Source organism: Chelonoidis abingdonii, chromosome 23 (genome assembly GCF_003597395.2).
Source record: "Chelonoidis abingdonii isolate Lonesome George chromosome 23, CheloAbing_2.0, whole genome shotgun sequence".
In the NCBI taxonomy this organism is placed as follows: Eukaryota; Metazoa; Chordata; order Testudines; family Testudinidae; genus Chelonoidis; species Chelonoidis abingdonii.
In genome coordinates, this window is record NC_133791.1 from 8,593,542 (window position 1) to 8,619,889 (window position 26,348).

The window sequence follows — 26,348 nt, forward strand, 5'->3', positions numbered from 1 at the left end:
TGATGGTGTCAAATTTGCAGATGAATTGAAGCTCAGCAGTTTCTCTTTGAAGTCTGGTCCTGAAGTTTTTTTGCTGCAGGATGGCCACCTTAAGGTCTGCTATAGTGTGGCCAGGGAGGTTGAAGTTCTCTCAGTGATACAGTGGTACAGTGAGTGTATCACTGAGGCCCAGTTGGTGCCATTTGCACACCCCCCATCCCAGCTCAGGGCTGAGTCTAAGTGCACCACCCCTTCAGGGAGAAAGCAAGTGCACGGCCTTCAGTCCTGTGTGCCCAGCGGTCCCCAGACGTTTGAGGGTCACCCCTTCCCCAGAGCTGAGGCTTGGCCCAGGCTCCATTTTTGGGGCAGGGGGGAGGGGGTGGGGATGCCGGTTGGGGTAAGGAGGCCACGGCTGGGCTGCAGCTGTGAGTGGGTCTGGGGCCGGGAGGAGGGCTGGGGCCTGGAGCTAGGGCTGCCAACTTTCTAATTGCAGGAAACTGCACACCCTTGCCTAGCTTCTGCCCCGTCCCTTCCCCCCTCCCCAGACCTCTGCCCACACTCACACCACCTCCCTCCCTCTCTCACTCACTCTTCCCCACCCTCATTTTCACTGGACAGAAGGTTGGGGTGCAGGAGGGAGTGAGGGCTCCAGCCGAGGGTTGTGGGCTCTGGGATCAGGGGCTTGGAGGGGGCTCCAAGCTGGCGGGGGTGGGGGAGAGGTTTGGGAGTGTGAGAAGGAGCTCTGGATAGGCATTGGGGTATGGGAGGGGGAACAGGCTCTGGAGTGGGGCCAGAAATAAGAGCTTTAGGCTGTGAGAGGGGGCTCTAGGATTGGGGCTGGTGGTTGGGGTGCAGGAGTAGGTCTGATATCCGGGCAGCACTGACGTCAGGCAGCATGTCTCTCCAGCTCCTAGGCAGATGGGCAGCCAGGGGTCTCCACATGCTGCCCACCACCAGACAGTGTTGCCCTTGCAGCTCCCATTGGCCATAGTTCCTGGCCAATGGGTGCTGCAGAGCTGGAGGGACATGCCGGTCGCTTCCCAGGCGCCGGGTACAGAGTCTGCCTGTCCTGCTGGAGCTGGAGCTGGAGCCGGAGCCAACCAGACTTTTAGTGGCCCGGCCAGACATCTGGCATCCTTACCTGCACCCACGGTTGGGGGCAGGACTGGAGCAGAGCTGGGAGTGGGGAGGGGTTGGGTGGCATGCCCTTCCCACCCCTGGCCCCACTGCACCTCCCCCAGACGGTCCTCCACACTCCTCAGGGGGGGAGCATCCACACACACACTTTGGGGACCTCTGACATAGCCCAAAAGTGGCGCAGCAGGATAATTTAATGGCTAGGGTGCTAACATGGGCTGCTCAGCCCCAGGCTTCTGGTGGGACCTTGGGTAACCAATTTAGCCTCCATGAACCTCTGTCCCCACAATGGGTTTCATAGCCCTGGCCCGGCACCAAGGGGTGTTGTGAGGACTAACACATTCACGAGTGCGAGGGGCTCAGCTATTGTGCGGCTAGAGCCCTGTCTAGATCCCCATTTATATCCGCGGCTGTGGAGAGCTGCGGCGTGGCTGCAGGGCTCTAATAAGCACGAGCAAGAGCAGCAGGGCCATAGCCAGTGACTGGGTCAGAAACTGCAGCATATCCAGCCGCTACTCCTAGGAGCCAATGCCCAGCCTGTGCACCCCTCCAGCGTGGCTATATCGCGCCCCGCCCAGCCCTGCCTACTGGGGAGGGTCCCAGGCTGGCAGCAGTCCCTGATCACTGTCGTGTGTGCAAGAGGCTTGCCCACTCCTGGACAGGCGCCGCACACTCCGCGCAGCTGGTTCCATGCCCATGACGCTGCTCTTTAAACGCAAAGTGCAAGCTGAGCCATAAAGTACAAGCTGGTTCCCTATTAACCCCTTTCAATGTTTCGGCTGGTTCATTAATAGCAATAACAACAAACATGACTTCAGTCTAGCAGCAGAGCCCGGATTCCACTCCTGAGCCACAGAAACACTGATTAATTTACGCTTTACAAAGGGCATCCAGCAAGCCTGTGGGCAGAAGCAGCAATACAAGCCAGGTCTTCTGAGTCCCAGTTCAGTGCTCTAGACGCTGCCTCCATAACCATGATATCAATGTTTTGGAAAGTGCTAAACCCTCCTGTTTCAGGCTAGATGCCTAATGGACTGACCTGTGTTATACAAGAGGCAGGACTAGCTAAGCTAATGGTCCCTCTGGCCTTAAAAAAAACCCCAACAAACCCATGAAACTAATGCGGATTAGGAGGACTCATTTTCTCTGAGGGCAGGTTAACCCATAACCCACTGCAGGGTTTCCTGCATCTACCCTGAAGCAGCTGGTACCAGCCATTGTTGGCCACAGGCTAATGAGCTAGCTGGCCCTCAGGGCTGATCTCACCTGCCTGGCAGTTCCTCCATTCCAAAAAACAAGTCTCGGCACCTGCCTATGTCTGGGTGGGGGGAAGAAGAGTGGTGGGAAATCACGTGCAGCTGTGTCAGGGAGCGTGGTGTAGTTTTTTTCCCTAGTGGGCCTAGCATCTTAATAGGCCAATGACACCTCCCCTCCCCGTCACTAGGTGCAGCCCACCTCGCCTCCCGTTCCTGGGCGTATCACCATCCTTCTGCCACACACAGCAATCGCTACCCTAGGCACAAAACAGAACCAACTTTAATGTCAGTGTAACTGCTTTTAAGTGCTGTTCAGCAGCTGCCGTCACCTTTCTACGGCTAGAGCAGCTTCAGATTTGTATTTAGAATGAACCCTCGGCCAAGCGCTAGCCGCAGCTAGCCCAGGCCTGAATGTGCTTAGCAACTGTGGTATGAGCTGTCTGAGGGCCTTTTTTATCTCTGCCGGAGGGTGCACTAGGTTTTCCTGAGATAGGCGATGCGCTGGTGCAGAATAACTGTGTGCGATTTGCTGCTTGGTGAGAGTTATTGTCAGAAACCAGTGATAAGGGGGCCCAGTGCTTGAGTAAATATTGCCTTATGCTGATGTAGATAAAAGGCCAGGACTCAGTTTAGCACAGCAGGAGCAGGATTTTCTGAACTGAGTACATATGTCAGAAAACGTCGCAGTGGCTCTTCTCTCACCGTGAACAGGGCCAAAGGTTCTGTGCTAATCCCTGGGATTCCTGCACAGTGAAAGCTCAGGGCACTACCCCAGTGACCTGTCGTTCCGTATTATTGAAGGGGTGGGTGCAATAGGTGAGCATCAAGCTAAATGTTCAACAACTTCAGTGCTTCCAAAATGCCAGCTGGGGTCAGCTTATGGGCCGGTGAATTACCCACAAATTCAGCCTCATGCCTGGACCGAAAGAGGGGATAAAGCTGGTTACTGACTGGGTTTTATGGAGGATGTTTATAAGAGGCCATTTTAGCTGTTGCTTACGGCTTCCTCCCCATTCATGGGGCTTTATGTGTAGGGCAAAGGATGGTAAAGCACCTTCTAATCCAGCTGGTCCCCGGTGCTAATCCTCTCATTTGAAATCCCAGGGGAGAGTGACCAAATTTTGCTTGCTCCCCATCCATCTGCAATCCGGGAGCACGCACACGTAACTCCATGCTGTTGCAGACCCATTAGTTCTACCCTAAATGTGCCAGGGACTGCAGCGCTTTTGTGTTGGCTCTCTGCACCCCTTGACCTCCATCCCCTCACATGCAGCAGAACAGCGCCACTGCCAGCTGCAACTCCCTTGCCTCCTGGCTTCTACAATCTGCCCCTTGGTAATGCCTAGCCAGGAATTACATAGGCCCTGTTGTCTGTATTTCCCTGTGTTGCTGCCTAGAACAAGTGGCTTATTGCTTCCACGTGAGGTAAACTTTTCCCTATGACTAACCAGGACCCACAAAGGCTGAGGCTTATGCTGGTTTGAGGGCTTTCAACTGCCTAGAGGCAAGGCTTGCTGGCCTCTGACATGGAATGGGAGACGCTGTTGTGATGCAGCCCTCCCCCCACACCCCTGCAGCTTTAGCTGTGGGGCCAGTGTGATTATTCTGGTGTTTACCAAGATCCCAGTAAAGCCTGTTGGAAGAGAAGGTATATCCTCATGCACCATGTGCTGCATGCCAGGCAGAGAGCCGAGCCATTTATGGCCCTGTGACACAAAGTCCAGAAAGTCAGCCTTCAGTAGCACCCACTCTCCCCTTAAAAAGGTCAGTGATTTACTGGTGAGGTTCCTGTCAATAATTCCTGCATTTTTAATAAGTCAAAGAGAGGCAGCCAGTTCCTGCTGCTTCACACACAGTCCAGTGGCATGGGGGTGGGGAGGAAGAAGGAGGGAAAGGCGGTATGAAATCCTGTGGTGGCAGCTGTTACTATTACTTCTAAAATGTATAATACTCAGCTCTTAGCCGTAGATCTGAAAGCACTTGACCAAGGCACTCATTAACATTGTCTCCATTTTACAGGTGGGGAAACAGAGACACAGGACAGGGAAGTGACTTGCCTAAGGTCACCCAAAAGGCCAGTGGCAGAGCTGTAAATAAAAACCAGGTCTCCTGAGTCCAATGACATTGCTCAACCCCTTAGGCCACATTGCCTCTTATAGGGCAGCCTTAAAGAAATAGTGGCGTCCTGCTTTGAGATTACTTAAAGGGGCCTGATTTTCACATTGTGTTGAGCACCCGCCCTCAGAAAAAGGGACTAGTTTTAAAACATTAGGCTCCCACAAACACTGGCTAATCTGAAAACTCTTGAGTGCAGGGTCCATTTAATGCCTGCTTTCACCAGTGTTGCCATCTCTCGCAGCAAATTATGTGTTATCTTTAGGAACTGGGGGTTTAAGTAAGTAATTATGCGAGCGTCTCGGCCTCAGTTTTGGAAAAGGGTAGGTTTCTCACCCTGGTGGATGCAGACAAACGGTTGGAAATGTGACCCAAGCGATACCATAATAGCTTGGAAACCAGGAGGCACAGGAAGAGAGTGCTAAATTCATCATTCTTTAAAAAAGCTTCTGATTTTTTTTAAATTACAGTAGTTCACTTATGCTCCACTTCAAAAAAAACACATTCATCAATTTTGAGGATCTATATCAGTTTGCAAACAAGTTTACAGCAAACACCCAGGAATGAGCATGTCAGAGATACACACAGCTGGCTACGTTTAAATATATATATATATATATATAAATTGCATCAGTTCCCAAGTTGATTCACTTTACCAGCAAAACTTTGAACTGATAAGAGCGTTCTTTATAACCCTTGAATTATACAGGTAAACACAAAGCCAGCCCTTTCCAGCCCAGAAACAAGAAAATCTGCCATGCTACAGTGAAATCCTGTTCTATCCGGAACTGTGATTCTCAGGCTATGAGGGAAACATGTCTGGAAGGAGACCTGAAAGAGAGTCCATGTGTGTTCACATGCACACTTGCATGTGTATATGTGCAAATCAGACTAAGGGGAGGGGATAGCATGAAGGTCAGGTCTTCAGGCTGCTCAGCTGACCTATGCCTCTAATAACTGGCATATAAAAATAGAATTACTAGTATGACACTGAAATTTGAAACTCTAATTCTCACACTAAATTGTTAGTCATTGTGCTTGATTTAAAAAGGAGGTATGGCCAGGCTCTCAGCAATCATATCAAGGGAAAGACATCGAACACTGTCTGAGAAGGTCCATATCTCAGCATCTCCATGACTGTAACTCAGTGAAATAGCATTTCTTCACATGTGCCATTGTCCTGCGTTACTACCATCCCTCTTGCTTATATGCTGCCCCCGCCAACAGCTGGAGGGTTGCAGTGAAAGGGAAGGGACCATCAGCCAATTGGTTAAAGGGAAAATAAAAACTAAAACCTGTTTCAGAGCTGCAGAATCCAGACTGGTCTCTCAGCAGAAGGGCAGGAACCAGCTACGCACTCTGGCAACTTGGGCCTTGCTCTCCTTTCCAGATGTTTAGGGTGGAGTGCAAGCAATACAAGGGGTCACACCCCACTTGCACAGCTGGCATGCAGGACAGGGCTGGCACGTGGTTTTGTGTCTTCATTTTGCTCAAGGCCTCACTCAATGAGGTTTCACTCCTTTTTTGTAGAGGGTTGAGGGAGGAGGGTTGATCTTTTCCAGCTCTCCTGGTTAAAAAGCATCTTGGGCCAAATCCCTGTAGGGGGAGTTTCCCCCCAGGGAATTATACTTTGTGCAGTTCTCTTTGTATGGTAGCCATGGCCACCCCAGCTCGAGCAATATGGCAGATGGATGGAAACAGCTTGTTCTCACGAGATCTCCACAGCAGCTGCATAGACTAAGGGTGCGTCTTCACTAGGAAAAAATGGGCATTATTCACCTGTGTGTGCAAACACATAGAAATGAACATGAGGGCAGAACATACCTTTTTTTCCTAGTGAAGACAATGAGGGTCCACAGAGCTCAGCTAAGGTCTGAAACTTTAACTGCCTAGGCGTAGCGAGCCTTGGGAGCCCAACCGTGTCCTTTTAAGGGAAGGCCTCTCATAATGGGATCTACTGCTTGGGTGTCTTTTTAAATGCAAAAGGCAGCGGAAGCGTCACATTCTGTAATATGGAAGGATGCGACTGTGTGTGTTTAAAGAATGTAAAAGATGCTGTGGTTTTTGTTTTTTTTTAAAGCTTCTGATAATACTGTTGGCATTGGAATATATGTTATACCCAAAACACCACGTTAAAAGAACACTATTAAGGTTGCTAAGTTAAGCACTCAAACATTAGGTAATTCCAGAGTTAAGGGTGCCTGTGCAACCTTAATTCAGCCCCCTTGTCCATATGCATCTTGGCGCAGTCTTTAGTTACGTGATCACATACTATTATTTCTATCTACTGGTCTTTCCAGAGTGTTATAATGGAAAGTACATGGCAACCTTAGTTATAGCCAGTGCTGCCTCTTGCTCTATATTATAATTAGAACTCAGCAGAATGCAGCTGGCAGGGAAAGTGGTAGGTGAAGGATTTAGGACCTCATACGGCACATTGCACCTTAGGATCTCACACCCCTTCCAAAGCTGGGTCAGTAGCACTGACAGAGAGATGAAGGGACTTGTTGCAGACAGGAACAGAGCCCACCCCTTCTGACTGCCTGGTCCCAGTTTAGCAATGCCCTCAGGCGCATCTCCGGGTTCTAGTCTGTGAAGTTCTGAGCACTTCTGGGAGGTGCTGAGTGCCTGCAATGCCCACGGGCTTCAGACCGAAGTGAGAGTGCTTATCTCCTCCCCAGAGTTAATGCTGCTGGTGTCTCAGTGGGAAAGATGGGGAGTGGCGCTTTATTTCACACACATAGAAGTGCTGCCCAACCCTCCCGCTCTTCTAGTAACAGGGTTGCTTTTCTAGTTCTGCAGCTGGTGTCCACCCAGTGTCTGTGCTGGAGGCCTGTACGGGAAGAAAAGAGCCTGTCCAGCGGGACAAAGCCTGCACTGTGGCGGCTGCACAAAGAGGCTTGTCAATGGCTTGAGGAATGCTGGACGCCCCAGAGCAGTTCCTCATGGCACCTCCACAGAAACCAGAGGCGTCAGGCTAGTGGATGCCACTTATCCGACAATCCTTTGTGGCAGAGAAAAACCCTCCTTGGAACTTAGTTCTAATACAAGGATAACACCCCACCTTTGCATCGCACCCTTCATAGCACTGCCTTCAGGGAGTCGAGTGAGCTGGGCTGTCACAGTCCTGCATCAGCACTGCAGTGAGTCCAAACTTCGGGAGTTCAGATGAAATGGGCAGGGCTCTCAAGAACCACCTGTCGAGGACAATTCCCGCATCCTCAGAGAGCGCCCCCACTTCCTGGCTATGGCTCAAAATGTTTGCCAGGGACACTCTGAGGGATCAACAACATTTGCAAACTCCTATTTTTCCATTTGGGATGGCGTTTTCCCAGGGAAGGATACACCATCCTCTGAGGCCACCTGCCAGGTTGTCACCCATCTATCGCTGCACATTGTACACTCCCGACCTACTTCCGTAGCACGGTCAAAATACAGACTTCCCCAGCAAAGGGCATTTAACATGAGTTTGCTGCACAGTGTCACCTCCCTTTGCATTTATTAATATTTGCATTACAGCAGTGTCTAAGGGCACCAAGACAACACACATTTTTGGTTGAAATTCTTCCCCAAAAAACCTCCAATTTTTTTCTTGCAAATTCCATCAGCTATAGCTGTGCTGTCAAAGTTTCATGGTGATTTTTACCCAGTTTTGGATGATATTTAGTTTTGGACCAAACTCTTCTGTTGTGTCGATGCAACGTGATGGCCTTCAATGGAGCTGCATGTGTATTTCAAGAAAATTTGGCCAGTTTGCATGGCAGGTGGCTCATTACAAAAGCAGTTGTAAGTGGAGCTACATAGAGCATCACCAAGAATCCTTACTCCTCATCCCTGGCACCACATTCCATTTCCCAAGCTCAGCCTGTGTCCACATGGATCAGGGGCGTGAGTTACACTGAAGGAAGCTGGTCTCAAAGAACGGCCACGAGGGCAATTGAAAATAACACTGTGGTAATTGATTGGTCTTGTTCTAAGTCTTGCTTTCGTTGTCAGCACCACCTCGCCCCATTAGTCCTGCTGTTAACCTCTGCTTGTGAAAAAGACTATGACTGTAGCTGCTGCAGGGTGTATTCCATTGCTGTCACTAATGACAGCTGACTTGCTGGTTCATGACTGAGAACATTCTGATCATCCCTCAGTAATTATTTTGGTTCCCATGTGCCGAACAGGTGCTGTGCCCCATGTCCAGCTGGAATCACTTATGAGCAGTAAATCACAACTAAACTAACAGCAACCAAAGCAGAAGTTAGTCTCTTGGCACATCTTAAATTGCCAGTGCCCCAGTCCAGCTCTTCGTCTGGAGCCGGACCAGGCCCAAAATGTCTCCAGCATCTGCAGAAGCTTTGTCCTTAGCTCCTGACACAGTTTGTTTCACAGTCTGAGACTGGCCCCTTGAGAAGGCTCTGTCTCCTGAATAGATGAGTAGAAAGAACCATTGTGCCAGAGGAGCAGAGCTGCTGACCACAATACGCATCCTGGAGCGTTGGGTGATCTTTCAGATATCCTGAGTGTCTGGAAGAGAAAGATCATGATCTTGAACTTGACTTGATATTCTATGGCAAGCCAGTTTAGAGAGCAAAGGATAGGGCTGATGTGTTCTGTTGATCCTGGGGGCTGATTCACTGGGGACATCTAGAAGCTAAGCAATGGAACAATTTCAGGTTTGCCTATATCAAAGGTTCTGGTGCAAGTGCCACTCCCAGAAGCTGTGTTCTTCATGGCAGACATTCCAGGGACCAGCGCACCCCTGTCACACAATCCCCCATCTTTCAGGGATCTTGGTGGCTTTGCTGAACTTTAGTAAGACTTGATCATGAAGGCTCCTTCTGACCTTAAAGTCTATGAGTGCATAAAGCCAAGCAGTGTAAGCAACTGAACAATATAAAGGTGGACTGAAGAAGTCCAAAGCAGTAGAAGTGTGGCTTGAAGCCATTTTAAGGACTGAAATCTACCAATACGTCATCAAGGGCCTAAATGTTCACCATAGTTGGAAGAGGCTTGCAGGAATGACAGAAGCCCTAGGACAATGCCTCCTGACCAGTAATTGGCTGGGAAAAAGGCTAGACATTAATTCCAGGAGAATGGTTGCTATTCCTACTATTTGTGAATGACACCATGACCGGCTGATGAGTCATGTAACAGAGTAATAATCACACGGGTATGACAGCGGATCCTCACCTCCTAGCACCTCATCATTGTTATATAATCGCTGGCCTTCCTCATTTCCTGTAGTGAGGCTTGATAGTGCAGAGAAGGCGCAATAGCTGGCTGCACAGTTTGATTGTGCTAAATGTCATGGCAGTGTGTTTCCACCACTTTGATTTGGCCTGCCATAACGCATAGGAATTCTGAGCCACAGTGTCAAGGGGTGGTACATTTGAGTCTAGATCCAGCACAGTAAAGAGTAAAAGCTTCTGTCTAGTTTCTGTCAAACTACACTACTGGGCATGTTAGTTCTTTGGGATATCCCTTAAAATTCTGTACTGGCCTGAGCCCTGGCCCTTAGCAGAGCAAGGTAGCTTTTACTTTACAAAGCATTGGTTCAAAATGCCTAAACTATGGGAAAGAATAACGTCTGGTTGAATGACCTCATCTCTGCCTTGTGTAATGCTTCATTTTACCCCCATTTCATCTCCCCTTTTCCTGTACATTTTTGTTTCTCACTCTTTCCCTCCACCCTTGTCCTCCCATTGTTCGGATGACCATGCTGCCATCACTGGGAACAGCCTATAGGCGTGTCCTATCCCTCTACAAGCGATATTTACAGGAGCAATCCTCCTCCAGGCTGCCCGAGCTTTCCGCACTCCCTGAAGTCTCCCCATCTCTAAAATGGGCTAACAACATCCCTGCTAAACAGGGCAGTTGGGAAACTTAATTCATTGCTGCTGGCAAAATGTTTGTCTGTTTCTAGCTCCTTCTGTCAAAGGATCTCCAAAGTACCATTATGCCAGCAAAGACCCCCATGAGTTCCTATCCTGTTTATCTGATGACTCATGGAACCTCTCTTTCCTGGCTGTAGATTAGATCTGAACATTTAAATTCCTCAGCAGACCTTGTCCTAGGTGCAAACTGCTGCAGCGATTATAAATCTTTACTCTGAGCACATGGCCCAGGCTAGGCTACAGGAGTTAGCAAAGGAAAAACAAATCATTAGAACTCGTGTGTTGTAAAGAGGATCATTAAATCGCAGCCAGCATAAGGCCGCCACTACAAAAGGCGGCGCAGGATCAAAGAGTGACTTTAGCCTAGGGCCAGAGGAGGAGGAATTTTTGCCACAAAAACTCACTCTAGACTGTACCTCAGCATTAGGCTTCCCTGGATGGAGACTTAATTAGCAGAGGAGGTGGCGGCACAGAGAGCTGGGCTGCTGACGTGCCAAAGCTCATTGAAGCCAGTGTAATATTTCCACTACCTTTGAATGGGCTTTGGGTCAGGAACTTGAACACTGGTGGAAAAAATATAATCTAGGCACTCTCTCTCTACTGCGTGCGATTAACACTCTTTGGACTTTCCGTTCTGTTTTGAGCGTGGGGGCAGGTTTGGTCAGGCTTGTTAAAAAAAATCAGTTCAACTGGCCATAGCACTGAACTGATTATTCTTGGGCATGAAATAATGGGCCACATCGGGAAGCCAGCAAAGAGGTTTGTAGTGGGCAGGGATAACAGCCGAATGATGTGGGGCGTTGCCCTTCAGATGCCGGGTGGGGTGAGGGGGAGAGTCTTGGCTGAAGCGGTTGGGATTAATACTTTGAATTTCGATAGCATCTCCTACCTGAGGATCTCAGAGCACTTTGCAAGCATTAATGCAGGTAGGAAAGTGTTCTAAAGGCAGCCCAGCTTTGGTGTGACCCAGGACTGCTAGTTCCTCCATCACTCTGGGCTGCAGCGCCACAAGCCAGAGCATAAGCTACAAAAAAGGTCCCCAAAACATAACCAAAAGATAGGTTCCCCTGTCGTGCAACCTAGCCCCTGCACCCCAGAAACCTGCGAGCATGGACGGGGGAAGAGACCAAAATAAGCCCTTGGGCCTGCTGCTTTATGTATTTATTTTCCTTGCCATATTTTATGTCTTTGGCCGTCTCAGTTCAATTTGTGCACAGTGACGGGAAAAGTGAAAGCAGCAGTTTGCTCGCTCAGCCCTGGAAACCAGTCAGTTATGCACTCCATCGAAGTTTCTCTTAGTTTTCTTATTCTACATTTTACTTTAGAGCAAAGGAGGTTGGCCAGATGTTTGTCTGCAGTCATTTGTCACACTTCCCCAGCTGGTTTTTGCTTGGGAACGAGGCTGCCTGGCAGCTGTTAAAAATAATTCTTGTGGCTTTTGCCGTCGTTGGTTTTTCAGAGCTGTGGAGCCAGTGGTCACCCAAGTAGTTATCATTTTACCCACAGTGCTATCTGAGAGACCGCAGATAATTGAACTGGGAAATGCCCATAGTGATGCTGGGCATTCCAGAGTAACTGGAAGATTCATTGGTGAATGAACTAATGAACAGATCAAGGCCCCTGTGGGGCTCAGCACCTCACCCCACACATAGTAATAGACAACCTCTGCCCCACATGTCTTGTAATCTAAATAGATGAGCTGGACAAAGCTTGAGGGAGAAGGAAGGATAGTTCTCTCTCCCCCTTTTTTAATATATCAGGAATTGAGGCCCAGAGAGATTTAAGTGATTTGTCCAAGGTCACAAAGGGACTCTGTTGCAAAGGTAGGGATTGTTTCCAGATCTCCGGAGTCCCAGGCCAGTGTTTGAAGCACATGACCACACTTCCGCAACTGCATGGAAAAAGTAATCTGGCAGCAAATCTGTCTAGCTGGGTGTGTGTGTGTGCACACAGTGGTTTCCCCTAAAAACTTGTTCATTGCTTTAGGCAACTGAAGTATTGGTAATTGTCTATTCTGTACCCGAAGAACAAGGAATAATGAAACCTCTGAAGTAACTGTATGTATTTAATTTAGGCACAGCTGGCCAAGTTTTAAGGCACATCATCATAAAATATGGCCTACTGTAGCAGGCTTATAAAGATCTTGTGGACTTTAAGCAAAATAGCAGCTGATCATGACATTATCATTGTATTTCCCGTGTTTGGAGGAACGTCAGAGATAAAAATAACAGACAGGCAATCGCCCGCTCACCTCTGGAAGCTGAAGTCCTGATGTCAAATGCCAGAACGGTGATCAGTCTGGGCGCATTCAGCGTATTGCAGATCTAGCGTGCCCTCACTAGGGAAGCGTGTGTGGGCATGTGTGAGACAAAGACAATTGCCCCCAGGCAGCCAGCCACTGGAACTGAGTCAATCTGTTCCACACACGTCAATCACCTTGGGGCTGGTGGGGAAACCAAGGTAAACAAAGCCATGCTTGAAAATGCCAGCAGTGCACAACGGCTGGGCTGGGTTAAGAGCTTCCTGGTTTGTTTTCCTCTCAGAAGTCTTCATCAGTTAAAGGCTTAGAACAGGGGTCCCCAACACGGTGTCTGCAGGTGCCATGGTGCCCACCTACTGGCCGCCAGACAAGCAGCTGCCAAAATGCTGCCGAGAAGTGGTAACGTCAAGAAAGCAACCCCTCTTGATGACGCTCCTTCACGGTGGCATTTTGACAGCGACGCCTCTTGACGTTTTTGCTTCATGGCGGCATTTTGGCGGCTGCTTGTCTGGCAGCCACGGTCCTCAGCGGCTAGTCGGCTGGCGCCCCCCCAACAGAAAAGATTGGGGACCACTGGCTTAGAACATCTGAATATTTACTTTCCTTCAAAGATGGCAAGGGGGCCAGATCCTCATCTGGTGTAAACTGATGTAGTTCCATTGACTTCAGTAAAGTGATGCCAATTTACACCTGCCAATGATTTGGCCCTGAGCTAAGCAGCATCTGTTGCTTGGGTATTTCAGGGGATACATCGTGGTGGGCACTGGCATTAAGTTATTCATTTTGATCCCACTTCAGCAAAGCTCTTATGCATGTGCTTAAGCCATTCAGAGTTTTTTAAATTGACTAAAAATTACAGCTGAACCTAAATACTTTTAATAAGGATCTCTGCTTTGTCTAAGATACACACCATGTCTGCTCACTGACATGGTTGATGTCTGAAAAGTGCTATGGACACACACATTATACCGAAATCTCTGACAGCTATTGTTCACAGGTCCTACTGCATACTTCAGATGCCTCAAGGCAGGAGATGAGATGTATATCTGCTAAGTGGCTTATCTGTTCAGTCCTCCTTCCTCCATGTCAGGGCTCCCACTTTCAGTGTAATCTGTACATTCAATATAAGAAAATCTCAAATTAAAACTTAAAAAAAAAATGATTGCAGGTTGACTTTAGGAGCCGTATATTAGGCCAGATAAAAAACACCTGCGGAAGAATCAGGTAACTCCAGATTTAATCCAAAAAAACAGAATTAAACACCACATTTCTTATTCCTAAAAACCACCCTTCTGGCTTTAGAGATTTATAGAATTTAACAAGGATGAGGGAAGGAGTTGATTTTCAAAGGCACAAATTGAGTTAGGTGCCCACTTCCCACTGAAAGTCAAAGGGCTTTAGCCAGCTGATGTGGCTCCAAACTGAAAAGACACTCTAGCGCTCCATAGCAATTAGTGTGAAACCTTATAATACTTAATAGAGAATGAGATTCTTTCTGAAGGATTATTTTCAGCTATCCTATAGAATTCTCTCGCAAGCATATACATTTTATAGGACAGTTCAGTGAACCTATGGAGAGGTTTATCATGTTAACTTCTAGCAGGGCATTTCCATTAAAACAAAAAACACTTTTTCCAACCAGGATTAAGGCGGGTGAATGTCAAAGTATCCCATCTCTCACTGGAAGTCTGGGAATGGTCCCTTTCTTTCTACAGATCCAAAATGATTTCAAGTAATTTGCGCTAAATGAACAATCAGGAGAAAAATCACTCCCCTGCCTAACGTTTGTTGGACTTACTAACACTGGGAATTTCTTTTTTTCATAAAGTCTATTATCCTCTCTGGTGGAATTGTAAGCCGAGACGTATTTAACATGAACTACTTAAAACTGAACTAGACCAGACCAAGCCAGACAAAGCGCTAGACAAACGCACTAGAGAGAGGACAACCTTGCACAGACACAGTGGAGAAGATAAGCAAATAGGTGTTTCCCATCATCTGATTCTATAAACTGCAAAACACTACATACAGTAAACGAGCAGGTATTGCTGTAACTATTTCTCACCAATGACCTTCTTTGTTTGTCAAAAGAGAAACTGCCCCCTAGTGGAAATGTTCTTGCAGTCAATGAAATGATTCACTTATAATTGGAAAGCCAGGTGATGCAGGTAAGTCACTTGCAGACAGGAAGGTATAAAAGACACCTGAGTAGCAGAGGCAGGACATTCATGCATACACTGGAGCAGCGGGAGATCATTTACCCTACCAGATCAACCTCACCTGGAAACTTATCCACAAACTACCAGGGGACTTGAATCTCAGAAGACAAGCAGAGACGACTTATGAATAAAAAGAGCTGAGACCAAACACATCCTCTGAGGAGGACAGACATCAGGGATAGAAATCAAGAAACAGAACATGCTTTTCTCCTGCTAAACTGCACTCTGTACAGGTAATTTATAGACTTCAAGCTAAGTTATATAGGTCTTAACTCTGCATTCAGTTGTTTGGCTTTAAAGGTGGCACTGGGGAATCGGGTTACACAGCATTAGTGGCCACTGTGTTTTCTTTGTCTTAGTTTTACAGTCAAGAAAGAAATTTAAGAGCTTTGCTTGGAAGTAAAACTACTTAATGCTTTTTGCAACAGCCTGAAATAGGCAAGTGATTTTGAATTTGATGTGTTACTGTGTCTTCTTTCATGGTTCACCTATTTACTGAAATGGAAAAGGCAAATGGGCATTGCTTTGTTAAAGCCTATGGAGTGATGCCACCTTTAACCAGCAGAAGTTCTGCCTTTCTGTTTAAAAATATTTTATTGCACACCTGTGACACTGAAAATAATCAATTAATTCTGTCCAGTGTACAACCCAGAGGTTTGCTGTTGGGTCTCCTCCCTCCTCTCTCATTTTACATCTTGGGTTCGGATTATTGTCTATCATTTGTATAGAAGTAGCTCCTAGAAGCCCCACTAGCAATTTGGGTCCTGCTGTCACGCTTATATGCTAAATAGATGGAACAGACAAAAGAAGGAAAGGGAAAAGTCCAAGGATATATAGCAGGTGAGGACAGAACAAAAAATAGAAACCAGGTGTCCTGACTTCCAGTCCAGTGCCCTCCCCTATCCCATTCATCTCTCACGCACGTAATTCGTGATGCAGAGAGAATGTGGTAATGGCTGAGGATAGACTCCTCGGAGCATCCTTTACCCATCCACATGCGCAGACAGCTTCAGTGACAATTTGGACACCACTTCTTATTTCTAGTTTCCGACAGGGAGTCAGCGGCTCCCTACAAAGAACAAAGATTATTATTTTAAATCAATTGAGATGAACATTAATGGTTAGATTTTTAAAGCCATTTAAAAGGTTTAAGCAAATTTTCTGTTAAAACTAAGAGGTATCAAAATCCCCTAAGCTGATTTCAAATTCTCAACCTAAATATTGAACCTATGATTTTACTTTTTTTTAAACTGTATTCTGGGCAATCAACTGATACTAGCTTATAAATTAAATATCCATCTTCATACATGTATGGCCTTAAATATAAAATGCTGAGTCCTGACTACATTTAGTTGGAAGGTTTCATGTTTATGCCAAAGCAATGCCATATCCTTACTAATATATGGGATTATTTTAAATATATTTATGGACTTTGCTGTCAGATTCATAGGAGTAATTCAAGAACAACTCAAAAGAATGTCATTCCTATAGTTTTGAATCAATAAAACTAAATTACACTCCTTTATAAAAGAGTAGTAATTATTTTTCTTAGGATTTGAGGGATTTTATTAACTACCAGGTGCATCTGGGTTATTACTGATTCTGCAATGACTGTTGTGGAGCGCTAGTAAAAATTCTTTACCAAATGTTTTAGGCTTCAGGGCGTATTAAGTCATGCAGAACTCAGTGATTTCATCGCTGAGGCTGGTGCAAACACCCTTCTTCATTTGTCCGTGTGGGTTCTCAATCCTTGTGCCCCAAACACTGAAAGTGAAACTGCCACGTTTTACTGGATGGAATTTTGAGAACCCACAAGTTTGTGTGATTTTGATTAAAAGCCAGGAAATCTGCCCCATGTTCTCTCCAAACTGGGCCCAGGTTTGTGAACAGTTTAAAAAGGGTTGTGATGGAACTAGAAACCATGCCAGCTTCAAGTTTTGTTGCCATCCCCCACCCCCCACAAAAAATTTAAAATGATGGTAGGATTTGCTGATGAGCCTTGGTAGATATTAACAAGAGCCACCAGGTGACCAGTAGAATTAAGGCTTTACTAGGTAACCCTAAGATTAAAAAGTGGTGGTGTACATGTGTGCGGGGGGAGGGAGAGGGAGAAACGGTGCCCCCCACTGATGAGCTAAATTATCCTCATTAAGTGACCAGGTTTTGGCTCATAGGTGCATAATCTAGGTACCTAAAATTAGCTTCAACTCTTGCAAGACTAGCTGTAATAGATCTGTACTTTATTTCCTGCATGATGGCGAGAGGGAAACATGCACACACTTACTTATAGACATAGAGGAACAAGGCAGGATTTTCAATAGCTTACAATTAGCCTCTTGCATTGCTTAAGATGAGATTCTTTACCAAGGCTGGTGAACTACCCCTGGAGTGACTCAGGGGCTATCAGGGTTGTGCTTTGAACACACCTGGCATGTTATCCATATGCCTTCCATTTCTCAAAGCCAAACAGGCTCAGCTGGTTCAGCGACTAGTCGAAAATGAATGCTTCCCAGGAATTTACGAGGGAATCCTCCAATTAAATGTCTACTTTCCAGGACAACCTTTTAAATGCCCCATAAGTCAGGTTAGCTAGCTGCCATGTTGTCATGGAGACAGTAGCCTCAAATGGGGTGACCAGGTTTACACACTCCAGCTAGAGTGATTCCATTTGAGGTTGTGAATTAACTTGCTGCCACCCTGGCAGCATTAGCACTCTGTGCCAGAGCTCCCACTCACTCTCAGATGTCCTTGTGGACACAAAGCACCATGGCATCACGTAGCTGCAGACAGGCTGGCACTTTCAGCCAGGGTGGATGACAAGACAGAAGCAGCTTCGCTATGAGGTAGCAATAGGAGGAGGAAAAAGCTCAGTGGGAAATTTTCCCCACTCTGGCTCCTGAGGGAATTCCCTTAGGCAACTTTTCTTGCCATGTCATGGTTGCAAGGCAGGTAAGAGTTTTTTCTTTTCCCCCTGTGGGGGTGGAGGGAGCAGAGGATAGACCCGATCTTGCAAAGCGCCCGGGTGCCCTCAACTCCCATGAGGGCATGCTGGAGAGGACACTCAGGCAAGCATGAAGGCACCTGGTTGGTGGCCCTGACCATCAGCTGGCAGGGATGTAATATTCGCCCATTGGGGCACTGTGTCAATGAATACAATTTATCTATTTATCTTAGGCTTTTTCACTGGTGCCCATCACTCGTAATACCTGAGCGCCTCCCAGGGTAATATATTGGCATAGCAAAGTCCCTAGTTGACTTGATGGAGTCTTCTGCTCTTCTCCTCCCTTCCCAGATTATGGGAAGCGGCACTTGGGGTATGTGTTTTGTTTTTTGTTGGCAGGGGGAGGTATGCGGGGGAGACAGCAGTTGTAAACTCTGTGGTGGAAAAGTTCTAGCCTGATGCTGGCTTAGCCTGGTGTCTGCTGGTGGCTTATCTCTGTCCCAACACAACCTTTTTCTGGATGGGAGTGCCGACTTGGGGGAAGAGGAGTCTTATTTTCATATCTACCACCAGCGATTTCAGCTCTGCTAGAATTGCAGCTCTCAAGGGAGCTGTGTCTATGCCTGCGTAGAACTAGTCTCTCTAAGGTCTTGGGAAAATGTAAGAAAAGTTAAAGGGTCTTTCTTCCCCCTCTCCCCTTATCTAGCTTCTGACGCTGCCCTGTTTGCCTCCTCAGAGTCGGTCATGTCGTGCTTTCCCCAAATGCGGCGCACCGAGATGCCAGATTCCCCCACCAGCCCTGTTCCTGCCGCTCCGGATGAAATCCCCATTCCTATTAGCCCCATCATAGTCACCTCCCCCACTGGCAGCAGGAAGCTCAGCTCCCCGACGTCCAGTCTCCCCTCCCCCAAACCTACCTCCCCCATCGAGTGCTCTATCTGCTTCAACACCTATGATAACAGCTTCAAGACACCCAAGCTGCTCCAGTGCTCGCACGTCTTCTGTCTGGAATGTGTGGCCCGCTTGACCTCTGCGCTGCCCCAGCCCCGTGTCGAGGATCAGCTGCCCTGCCCCCTCTGCAGACAGCTCACGGAGATCCCCCTTGAGGGCCCTCCAGCTCTCCAGACCAGCCAGGAGCTCCTGTCCACCCTGCCCCCCGAATACCAACGGGAGAAGGTGGTGTGGATGGAGGGCAGCAAGTTGTGCTGCAGGCAGTCATCCCAAGACCCAGAAGATCCCGACACATGTATCTGCCTCGACGTTGCCCTGAGCAAGCCCAATCCCCCCATGACGCCAACAGAGGGCATGGCTGGGAGGCTGTCGCGCTGTGCCATGTGCGACGACTGGAAACGCATCCTCCTCCTCTCGGCCCTGGTCATCATTCTGCTGTGCATCATTCTGTGGCCTGTGCAGTGTGCCCTGAAAACTGGGAACCTCCGCTGCTTCACAAGGACGGTTACATTCACCAGACCAAACCCTGTTTCGTTTACACATACAACCCCACCAGCGCCCGGGACCAGCCCACCCTCTGGCTAGCAAGAGCTGGCACTAAAAGGCTGCCCCTGCCGAGGAGCTCTGTCAGAGCACCTCCACCACACTGAGCTAGGTCAAGCTGCTGCCTACTGGATTTCGCTAACTTACCTCTCTGCCAAGCTGTAGCAGCCCGTTCTCGGCCTATGCACTTTGAACGTCACCTGAACATCCACTGTTAATCCAGCCCCTCGCTTTCACACAACTGTGCCAATGCGGTGAGGAGGGGGCTTGTGCATAGCCGTATATTAAGCCACTACTTCCCCTAAATCTCTAGGGATCCTAAATGCTACATCGCTAACGGCGCCTTGAACACTTGCACAAGGGCATGTTTCTAGGACTGCTGCTTCCCAGGAAGGGTGCATGTGCCTCAAAGTGAGGGGCTGGTGCTATAAAGACACAGCTCTGACAGGGCTTGGCCCTTTTGACTCACCGATAGAAAGGAAGTGCTAATGGAAGGGTTATTTTCTTGGAAACCGACAACACTGTGAAAAGAGTCTAGATGTGATTATTTCTAAGGGAGAGAAATCCATCAGCCCTTGGAAAGAAGCATGCGAAAGCTGTGTGTGTCTATATAAAGTGACAATATTTAATTTTATACAATGTGCTTTATTAAACATTTCAACTGTATGTTTGTTCGTGTTAAACACCCCCAGCAATAGTTTACCTGCCTCTGCTTGGTATTTGGGTCAAGTACTACGCTTCTACCTCAATATAACACTGTCCTCGGGAGCCAAAAAATCTTACCGCGTTCTAGGTGAAACTGCGTTATATCAAACTTGCTTTGATCCACTGGAGCGGGCAGCCCCCCCCGAGCACTACTTTACTGTGTTATATCTGAATTTGTGTTATATGGGGTTGCGTTATATCGAGGTAGAGGTGTAGCTTTTTACTCTGGTCAACAGAACAAGACTCAGCTCAAAGATGACCATGCTGAAAGTGGGAAAAGAAAACTGTAAAATTTTCATCTGTCCCAGACAGGCACTTGTGCTTTAAAGTTCAGTCATTTTTTTGTAGAATGGTCCGCAAATGAGGTTCTTAGAAAAATATGAATTTCTGCATGTTTTTGTTGCAAAGCCATCTCTGCTTAATATTTAGCTTAGCCACTTTTTTTTTTTTTTAAATTAAAAACAAACGGGGGCCAGGGGAGTAGCTTATTTCTTTAACATGCAAAAAAACAAACAAAACCCCTAGCGCTCCCAGGGATTACCATTTCACAGAGAATTTTGCACAGCTCAACTTAAAATGTAATAGCCAACCTACAAGACAAAAACTAGATCATTCTCCCAGACATCACAAAAATGTCACTAGCTCCATAGCTAATACTGACCCCCTTTAAAACCACTGGGGTAAGACACAGGGCAGTTGCTCCAACTATGTATTTAATGGGATGACTTCTGCATTGCTCGAACATGAGGGGCTCAGTGAACGATAAGCCATTGTTAGAGTAAAGAGACCTGATAAAGCAGTTTAAGAGAATAATTTAACATAACCAGCATTAGATGCAAGTGCTGTAATAGCATTTAGATGCTTTGCACATTTTACATAGGTGGCACCAGCTGCAGAAGTTAACTCCATGACATTGTTCCTTCTTACGGGTGCGCTTTAGGGGTGTTAAGCTTAAAATCTAGATCAGATGCTAATTGCATTTGCCCAAATTCTGCATCAATCCAGAGCTCAGTGCCCAGCTGGACACAATAAGCCCAACTAGAGACACAGTAGTGCTCTAAAGTAATAAATGTTTACACTAATCATCAGCTTGCAACCACACCCCTGCTGCAGTCTCTCTGGTCATATTATTGCAGCCACCTGAACAGAGGGGGAAGGTTCATTTTGTGGGTGGGTTGTCCTTTTCCTCTCTCCAGCTGGAAAAAACAAAGGCAGATCCCCCACTCACCAATAGCACGCTGCAGCCGGTGGTGGCACAGGAGCTTTGCCAGGCAGGATTTCAGCAGAGTCCTGGCTGCTACAACAGATTCAATAGATTGCTGATTTATAGCAAGCCTTAGAAGGCTGGTACTGTCCAGCCCAGTTCCCTGGCCACTGGACCCAGAACGTTTAACACAGTGTTTGTCAGAACTGTTTGGGTTGCTAGGGACTCTCTTGGGTGATCTTGTCCATCCCCGCCAGCAGACTACCACTGAAGTCTCATCAATAGTGGTCAGATGACAAGTGCCTGCATTGCCTCAAAGCAGAGAAGGAATGTGACAGGGGCGAGTCGTAGCTAGCTCCTTTGTCACTGGCTACACATCTGATGCCATATGCTCATTTGACTTCCCTCTACAATGGTCCAGGCTGAATCTGTCCACCTGCCACCATCACATCCATTCCCACTGATTTACCGTATTTACGCTTGACACACGTCCATCCCACTTGCAGCGTTTTAATACCCCTCCCTTCCCAGCCTGTTGCCACACTGAAAGCTGGAGGGTTGGGCTGGCTTTGGGAGAACTGGTGATGGGCTACAGAGGCTCATGGTACAGAGCTATCCCAAAACTGTTTGGGTCACTTGTGTGGGACTCTGATCGGGGTCGAAGAGGAGAAGGTTTTTTTGGCTAGGAGAAGCCTGGCACTGGCTGGTATCCTACCCCCCTTCAAATGTCCATCGGTCACTTTCACAAGCATTTCAAACTTAAAAAGAAAAAACCTTTAGAATATTGAACATTTATTAAAAGTGCATAAAATAAACTGTTTTCTTGTCCCTGTGACAAACGACTGACGATGCCAGCCAGTAAACACAGCCCCGTTCCATCGGTGTGCTCTTTGTTCAACCCCTGCAGTGCCTGGGGAGAGAAGCAACTCGAGTACTGAGAGTTAATGCCACGGCCCAGCACATCCATTATCCCACACAGATGAGGAAGAATGTTTCCTTCCCCCTCCCCCATTAACAGCTGCCCAAGACAAGCTCTCCTGGTTTCGGCCCTGGCATTCAGACCCTGGGCTCTTTTGCATAGCAAGGAGTCCAGCAGAAAGGAGATTCTTTGGCAGAGCTGTTGCAATAGCGGGAAGTGCTGCCAGTGAAATCTGAGGTGCGCAAAGAAAGCCGGAATATTGACATTCTAAAGCGTGCTCTTTTCTTCTTCACAGTGCTGCACAAACATTCATCATTGCCTGCAGCTCCCTTATTTTGTATACATAGCATTAGGCTCAGCATACAAACGTGGGGGAACGAACACAGGGCATCCAGTAAGACAGCGACAGAGTCAGGAACAGAACTCAGAACTCTATGCCCTAATGTGCTGATGGTACATGTGATGTTGCCCACAGCACAGATAAAGTTACCTCCCTACTGCTTTTACCAGCAGCTATGGGAGATCTCTTAGGTCCCGCAGCAGAGGCCTGTGTTGGCGGAGATGAGGGTTCGAACGCTGGCTCCTCACTCATGCGCATGTCAGAATCTAGTAACTGTGCAGCATGGGGATTTTGCTACCAGACAGACAGGTCCACTGCACCACACTGCTTCTCTGCATGCTGCAATAGCAGGGGTTGCTCCAGGATCAGGAGCTAGGTGCTTCGGCAGATTGCATAAGTGCCCAAGCCTAGCACAGCAGAAAGGAGGTGCATTTTCTAAAGGAATGAGGGCAGGTGGCATTTACAAGCGGTTATTTGCACTGTACCTAGGTCCAGTCCACATGCCCAGTCCATCACTTCCATGGCAGTAGAGTTAACCCAAGATTCAGTTTAAACACCTCTAGCTGAGACATGACCAACCTCATGAAGTCATGAAGTGCAGCAACACCCGGTGACTGTCCTGAGCAGGCAAAGCTCCTAAACACATCGTCACTTTATTTTAACTTTTTACAAAATCAATTTCTTTAAAAATTAATTTAATTCTTTTAAACAAAAAAAAATTAAAAACAGAGCTTTTATGGCCTATGACCATCCAGAGGCACTTGCACATAAATATCGGCCTACGTGAAAAAGGGACCAGAAAAGGTCGCTCCCGTGAATAAGTTAGATTGAGGCGTGTTCCTGAAGCGCGCACTCTGCCCTGCTCAGATGCTTTCGGCATTTTGGTTCCTCGCTGGATCCAAGGTGCTTGAAGGGGTGGGGAGGGGTCACGAGGGTAGAGGGAGGCAGCGGTGACAGAACTTGGAAAGTGTGGACGTAAACACTGTAAATCCTAAAACCCAAAACAAGAGAGGAGAGAGGTGTTAGCTATTATGTGTAATGAGTGACACACACACACACACACGAGAAAGACGACGCTACCAGTACACACGTGTATGTCTCTCTCACTCCGGGATCCAACTGGAGGTGTGACTGAGGCTCAAGCAGACATACCTGCGCTAACAAGACTAAAACCAGCAGTGCAGATGCGGTGGCAGGGCTTTCAGCAACACAGGTAGGTACCCAGGGTTCTGGATGCCCGTACTGAAGTCCATGCTACTGTATCTACATGGCTGTTTGTAGCCATGCCAGCCTGGGTACGTCTACTCAAGCTGCAATCCCACCAGACTGCAGTGCAGACATACTCTCAGTCTACGCTAGGAAAACAGCCTCAACTTGCACTCTGAGTCTCATTCTAAGGCAGTTTTCATAATAAAACTTTTTCTTCTAGTCTTGCCCCATTTCTCCCCACCCCATCACCAGCTGGGCACTGCCCAGGAGCTGCACAAACATTTTTGAGGTCTGTTAAACTGACCCAGGAAATAGCTGGTTTTCCCTGGGAAGATGGGGCCAGGCACTTCATGTATAATGCCAAACAGGGACCAGAGCCAACAGACTCCTGGTGGGGTTTAGTGCCAACCTCCGAGAACAAATGTACCTGTGCAGCCTCCAGCCAGCTCCCCTTCCGGCTCCTTTATCTCCCTGCATTATTCATCCCTGAAACCTTTGAGCTTTTGATGTTCAGGTTCTCGTAGACAGTGGCTGAGTCATCATCGACCCTGGAAAGATACACAAAGCCTTGCTGTGAGTAACCTTCTTACTCTTGATTTCTTCCCCAGAGCAGGTTGCCTGGGAGCCCTTGAACAGAATTCCAAGCCTTCTCCACCAAAGCCTTGTAGATGGCAAGATTGGGAATTACCCCGTTGCCTATTCACGCCTACACAATTCATCCCTGCCGCCTCTCAGACATTTAATGTACACACAGACTGAGCCCTGAACAGTCATCCAAGACGTGAGCCCTTATATATGCATGCCACACTGGGACATGATCTGAGTGAGAATATCACCAATACTTCCCATATGGCTAAAGATAGGGCTGAGCCAAAACACAGACTTTCTGCAAGGGGGAGGTGGATAAGAACCTGGATCTAGATCTGATATTTGCAAACCAACTTTCTTGTTCAGAATGGGTTCAACCAAAATCCCAGATCCAAATAACCCCAAACTTCACTCGAAATCCAGCGCAGACTTTGTGAAACAATAAGTGATATGCAAAATTCAGCAAGGAGGGAATAGTTTTCTTTGGCTTTGTCCCACCTGTGATCCCTCCCTACCTTCACCTGAAGGTTCATTTAGAGTTACAAACGCAGCCAAGAACTCCAAGTGAAACCTCCAAGATTTTGAACATTTAGACAGGTGCCATCAGCCCAGCAGGGTCCCTCTTGGATGAGTGAGTCGAGTTACTCAAACCCTGCCCCTCCCACTCAGAAATTCCAAGGCCAGAACGGACCACTCTGACCCTCTCGTCTGACCTTCAACCTGCAGTCCACAGACCCCCGGGGGTCCACAGACTAGGTTTAAGATTTCCAAAGGGGTCCGCACCTGCGTTTGAAATATTTTTTGTAGGAGTCCACAAATGAAAGAAAGGTTGAAAAACCACTGCTTTAAAAACAACAACAAATTAGTTACCAGTGGTGGCAAATCCATTGCTTATATGGGACATTCTCCCTGCTCATAACTCTCCTATCTAAAACAGGAGACACATCAATGTAGAACTTCTACTGTGCATGAAAGGCCCTCAGCAGAACTGGACGACGTTTAAATGGACCTAAATGTTTTTTTCTGGTGAAAAATGCAGATTCAGCAACTGGGAAACGTTTGGTAAATTCCCGCTAGTTTTGCCAATTTGCTTTGGTGGAAAAATACTAAACAAATAATTGAAAATCTAAAATGTTTCATTTGGACATTTTCCAAACCAACGGTCTCGGGTTTTCGATTGGAACGCCTGAGATTTTATTTTTAAAATTCCATGTTAAAAAAATGCTCGAAATCCAGTGTTTTGTGAGCCCCCAAATGAATTATTATTTTATTGTTCAGAGTTGCCAGTGAACTGAAAAGTACATTATTCGCTCAGCCCTCTGCTTGTCCGGGCTCACGCTCATCTCTCCCAACTCATCCTCCCTACATGCCCACTCTTGTTTTCTTGCACTCTGCACTAGCTTATTGCTACTCTTCTCTTCTCCCCTCCTTCCTCTCTCCCACGGCTCACGGGAGATTTCCAAGAAAAAGGGGCTCAATTGCCCACTGAACAACCCTACAGAAGCTGCAAAAATGGGACAGACCAGCAGGCTGGGGTGTTGCTATGTTTGATTAATATTTACATGGCCAGTTATAGCCAGTCGCCTCCCACTAGTGCACTAGAAGTGGCCACAGGTGGAAGGAAGTGGCTGTGTGAAAGATGCCTGCCACTGAGGGCTATGGTCATTCAGCTCCATCTGCTCCCTGTCACGTCAGTAATCTCCCTCCCTCCACGCAAACTTACGCAGAGACGCGCGGTGGGAGCGGCTGCCCTTTGGCTCTGGCTTTATCCATAGGAGGGTGTCGGATATTCAGGTAGTCTCGCTCTTTCCTCTTACTCCTCTGAAAGAGAGAAAGCAAGGAGATGAAAACGTCCACCAGAAGCAAGAATGGAGGCACTGGCTGCAGAGCAGATCTTCTTCCCTACAGGCAGGTAGCGAGTAGGACGAGTTAAAGGAACCGAAGACGTTTTCCCACAGACACACTTTCACAGCACTGGGGAAGAGCTCAGCTTCCCAAGTCTGAGATGCTGAAGAGAAGAGAGGAGGTGCGCACAGCTGGAAGACATGATCCCAAACCCTAGTACCCTAGCCTCTCTTTGTAAGAGCATCACCTAGC

The 26,348-nt window shown here is 47.5% G+C and overlaps 2 protein-coding genes across 3 annotated transcripts in view; one reads left to right on the forward strand and one right to left on the reverse strand.

The window, feature by feature from the left end:
* Positions 1-18,533: 18,533 nt before the first annotated feature.
* RNF223 (ring finger protein 223) lies at positions 18,534-19,398 on the forward strand. Its single transcript, XM_032779944.2, has one exon. It carries the CDS (start codon positions 18,537-18,539, stop codon positions 19,326-19,328), a length of 792 nt encoding a protein of 263 aa, XP_032635835.1. The 5' UTR covers positions 18,534-18,536; the 3' UTR covers positions 19,329-19,398.
* Positions 19,399-21,970: 2,572 nt separating this feature from the next.
* Positions 21,971-26,348, reverse strand: part of LOC116824594 (tyrosine-protein phosphatase non-receptor type 11-like) — a 93,364-nt gene continuing 88,986 nt past the window's right edge. For both annotated transcript variants that reach the window (XM_032779977.2, XM_032779978.2), the window contains exons 14-16: positions 25,975-26,072; positions 24,091-24,211; positions 21,971-23,445 (exon numbers count right to left, since the gene is read on the reverse strand). In XM_032779977.2, the coding sequence (XP_032635868.1) occupies positions 24,127-24,211; positions 25,975-26,072 (183 nt within the window). In that variant the 3' untranslated portion in view covers positions 21,971-23,445; positions 24,091-24,126. The remainder of the gene's footprint in view (positions 23,446-24,090; positions 24,212-25,974; positions 26,073-26,348) is intronic.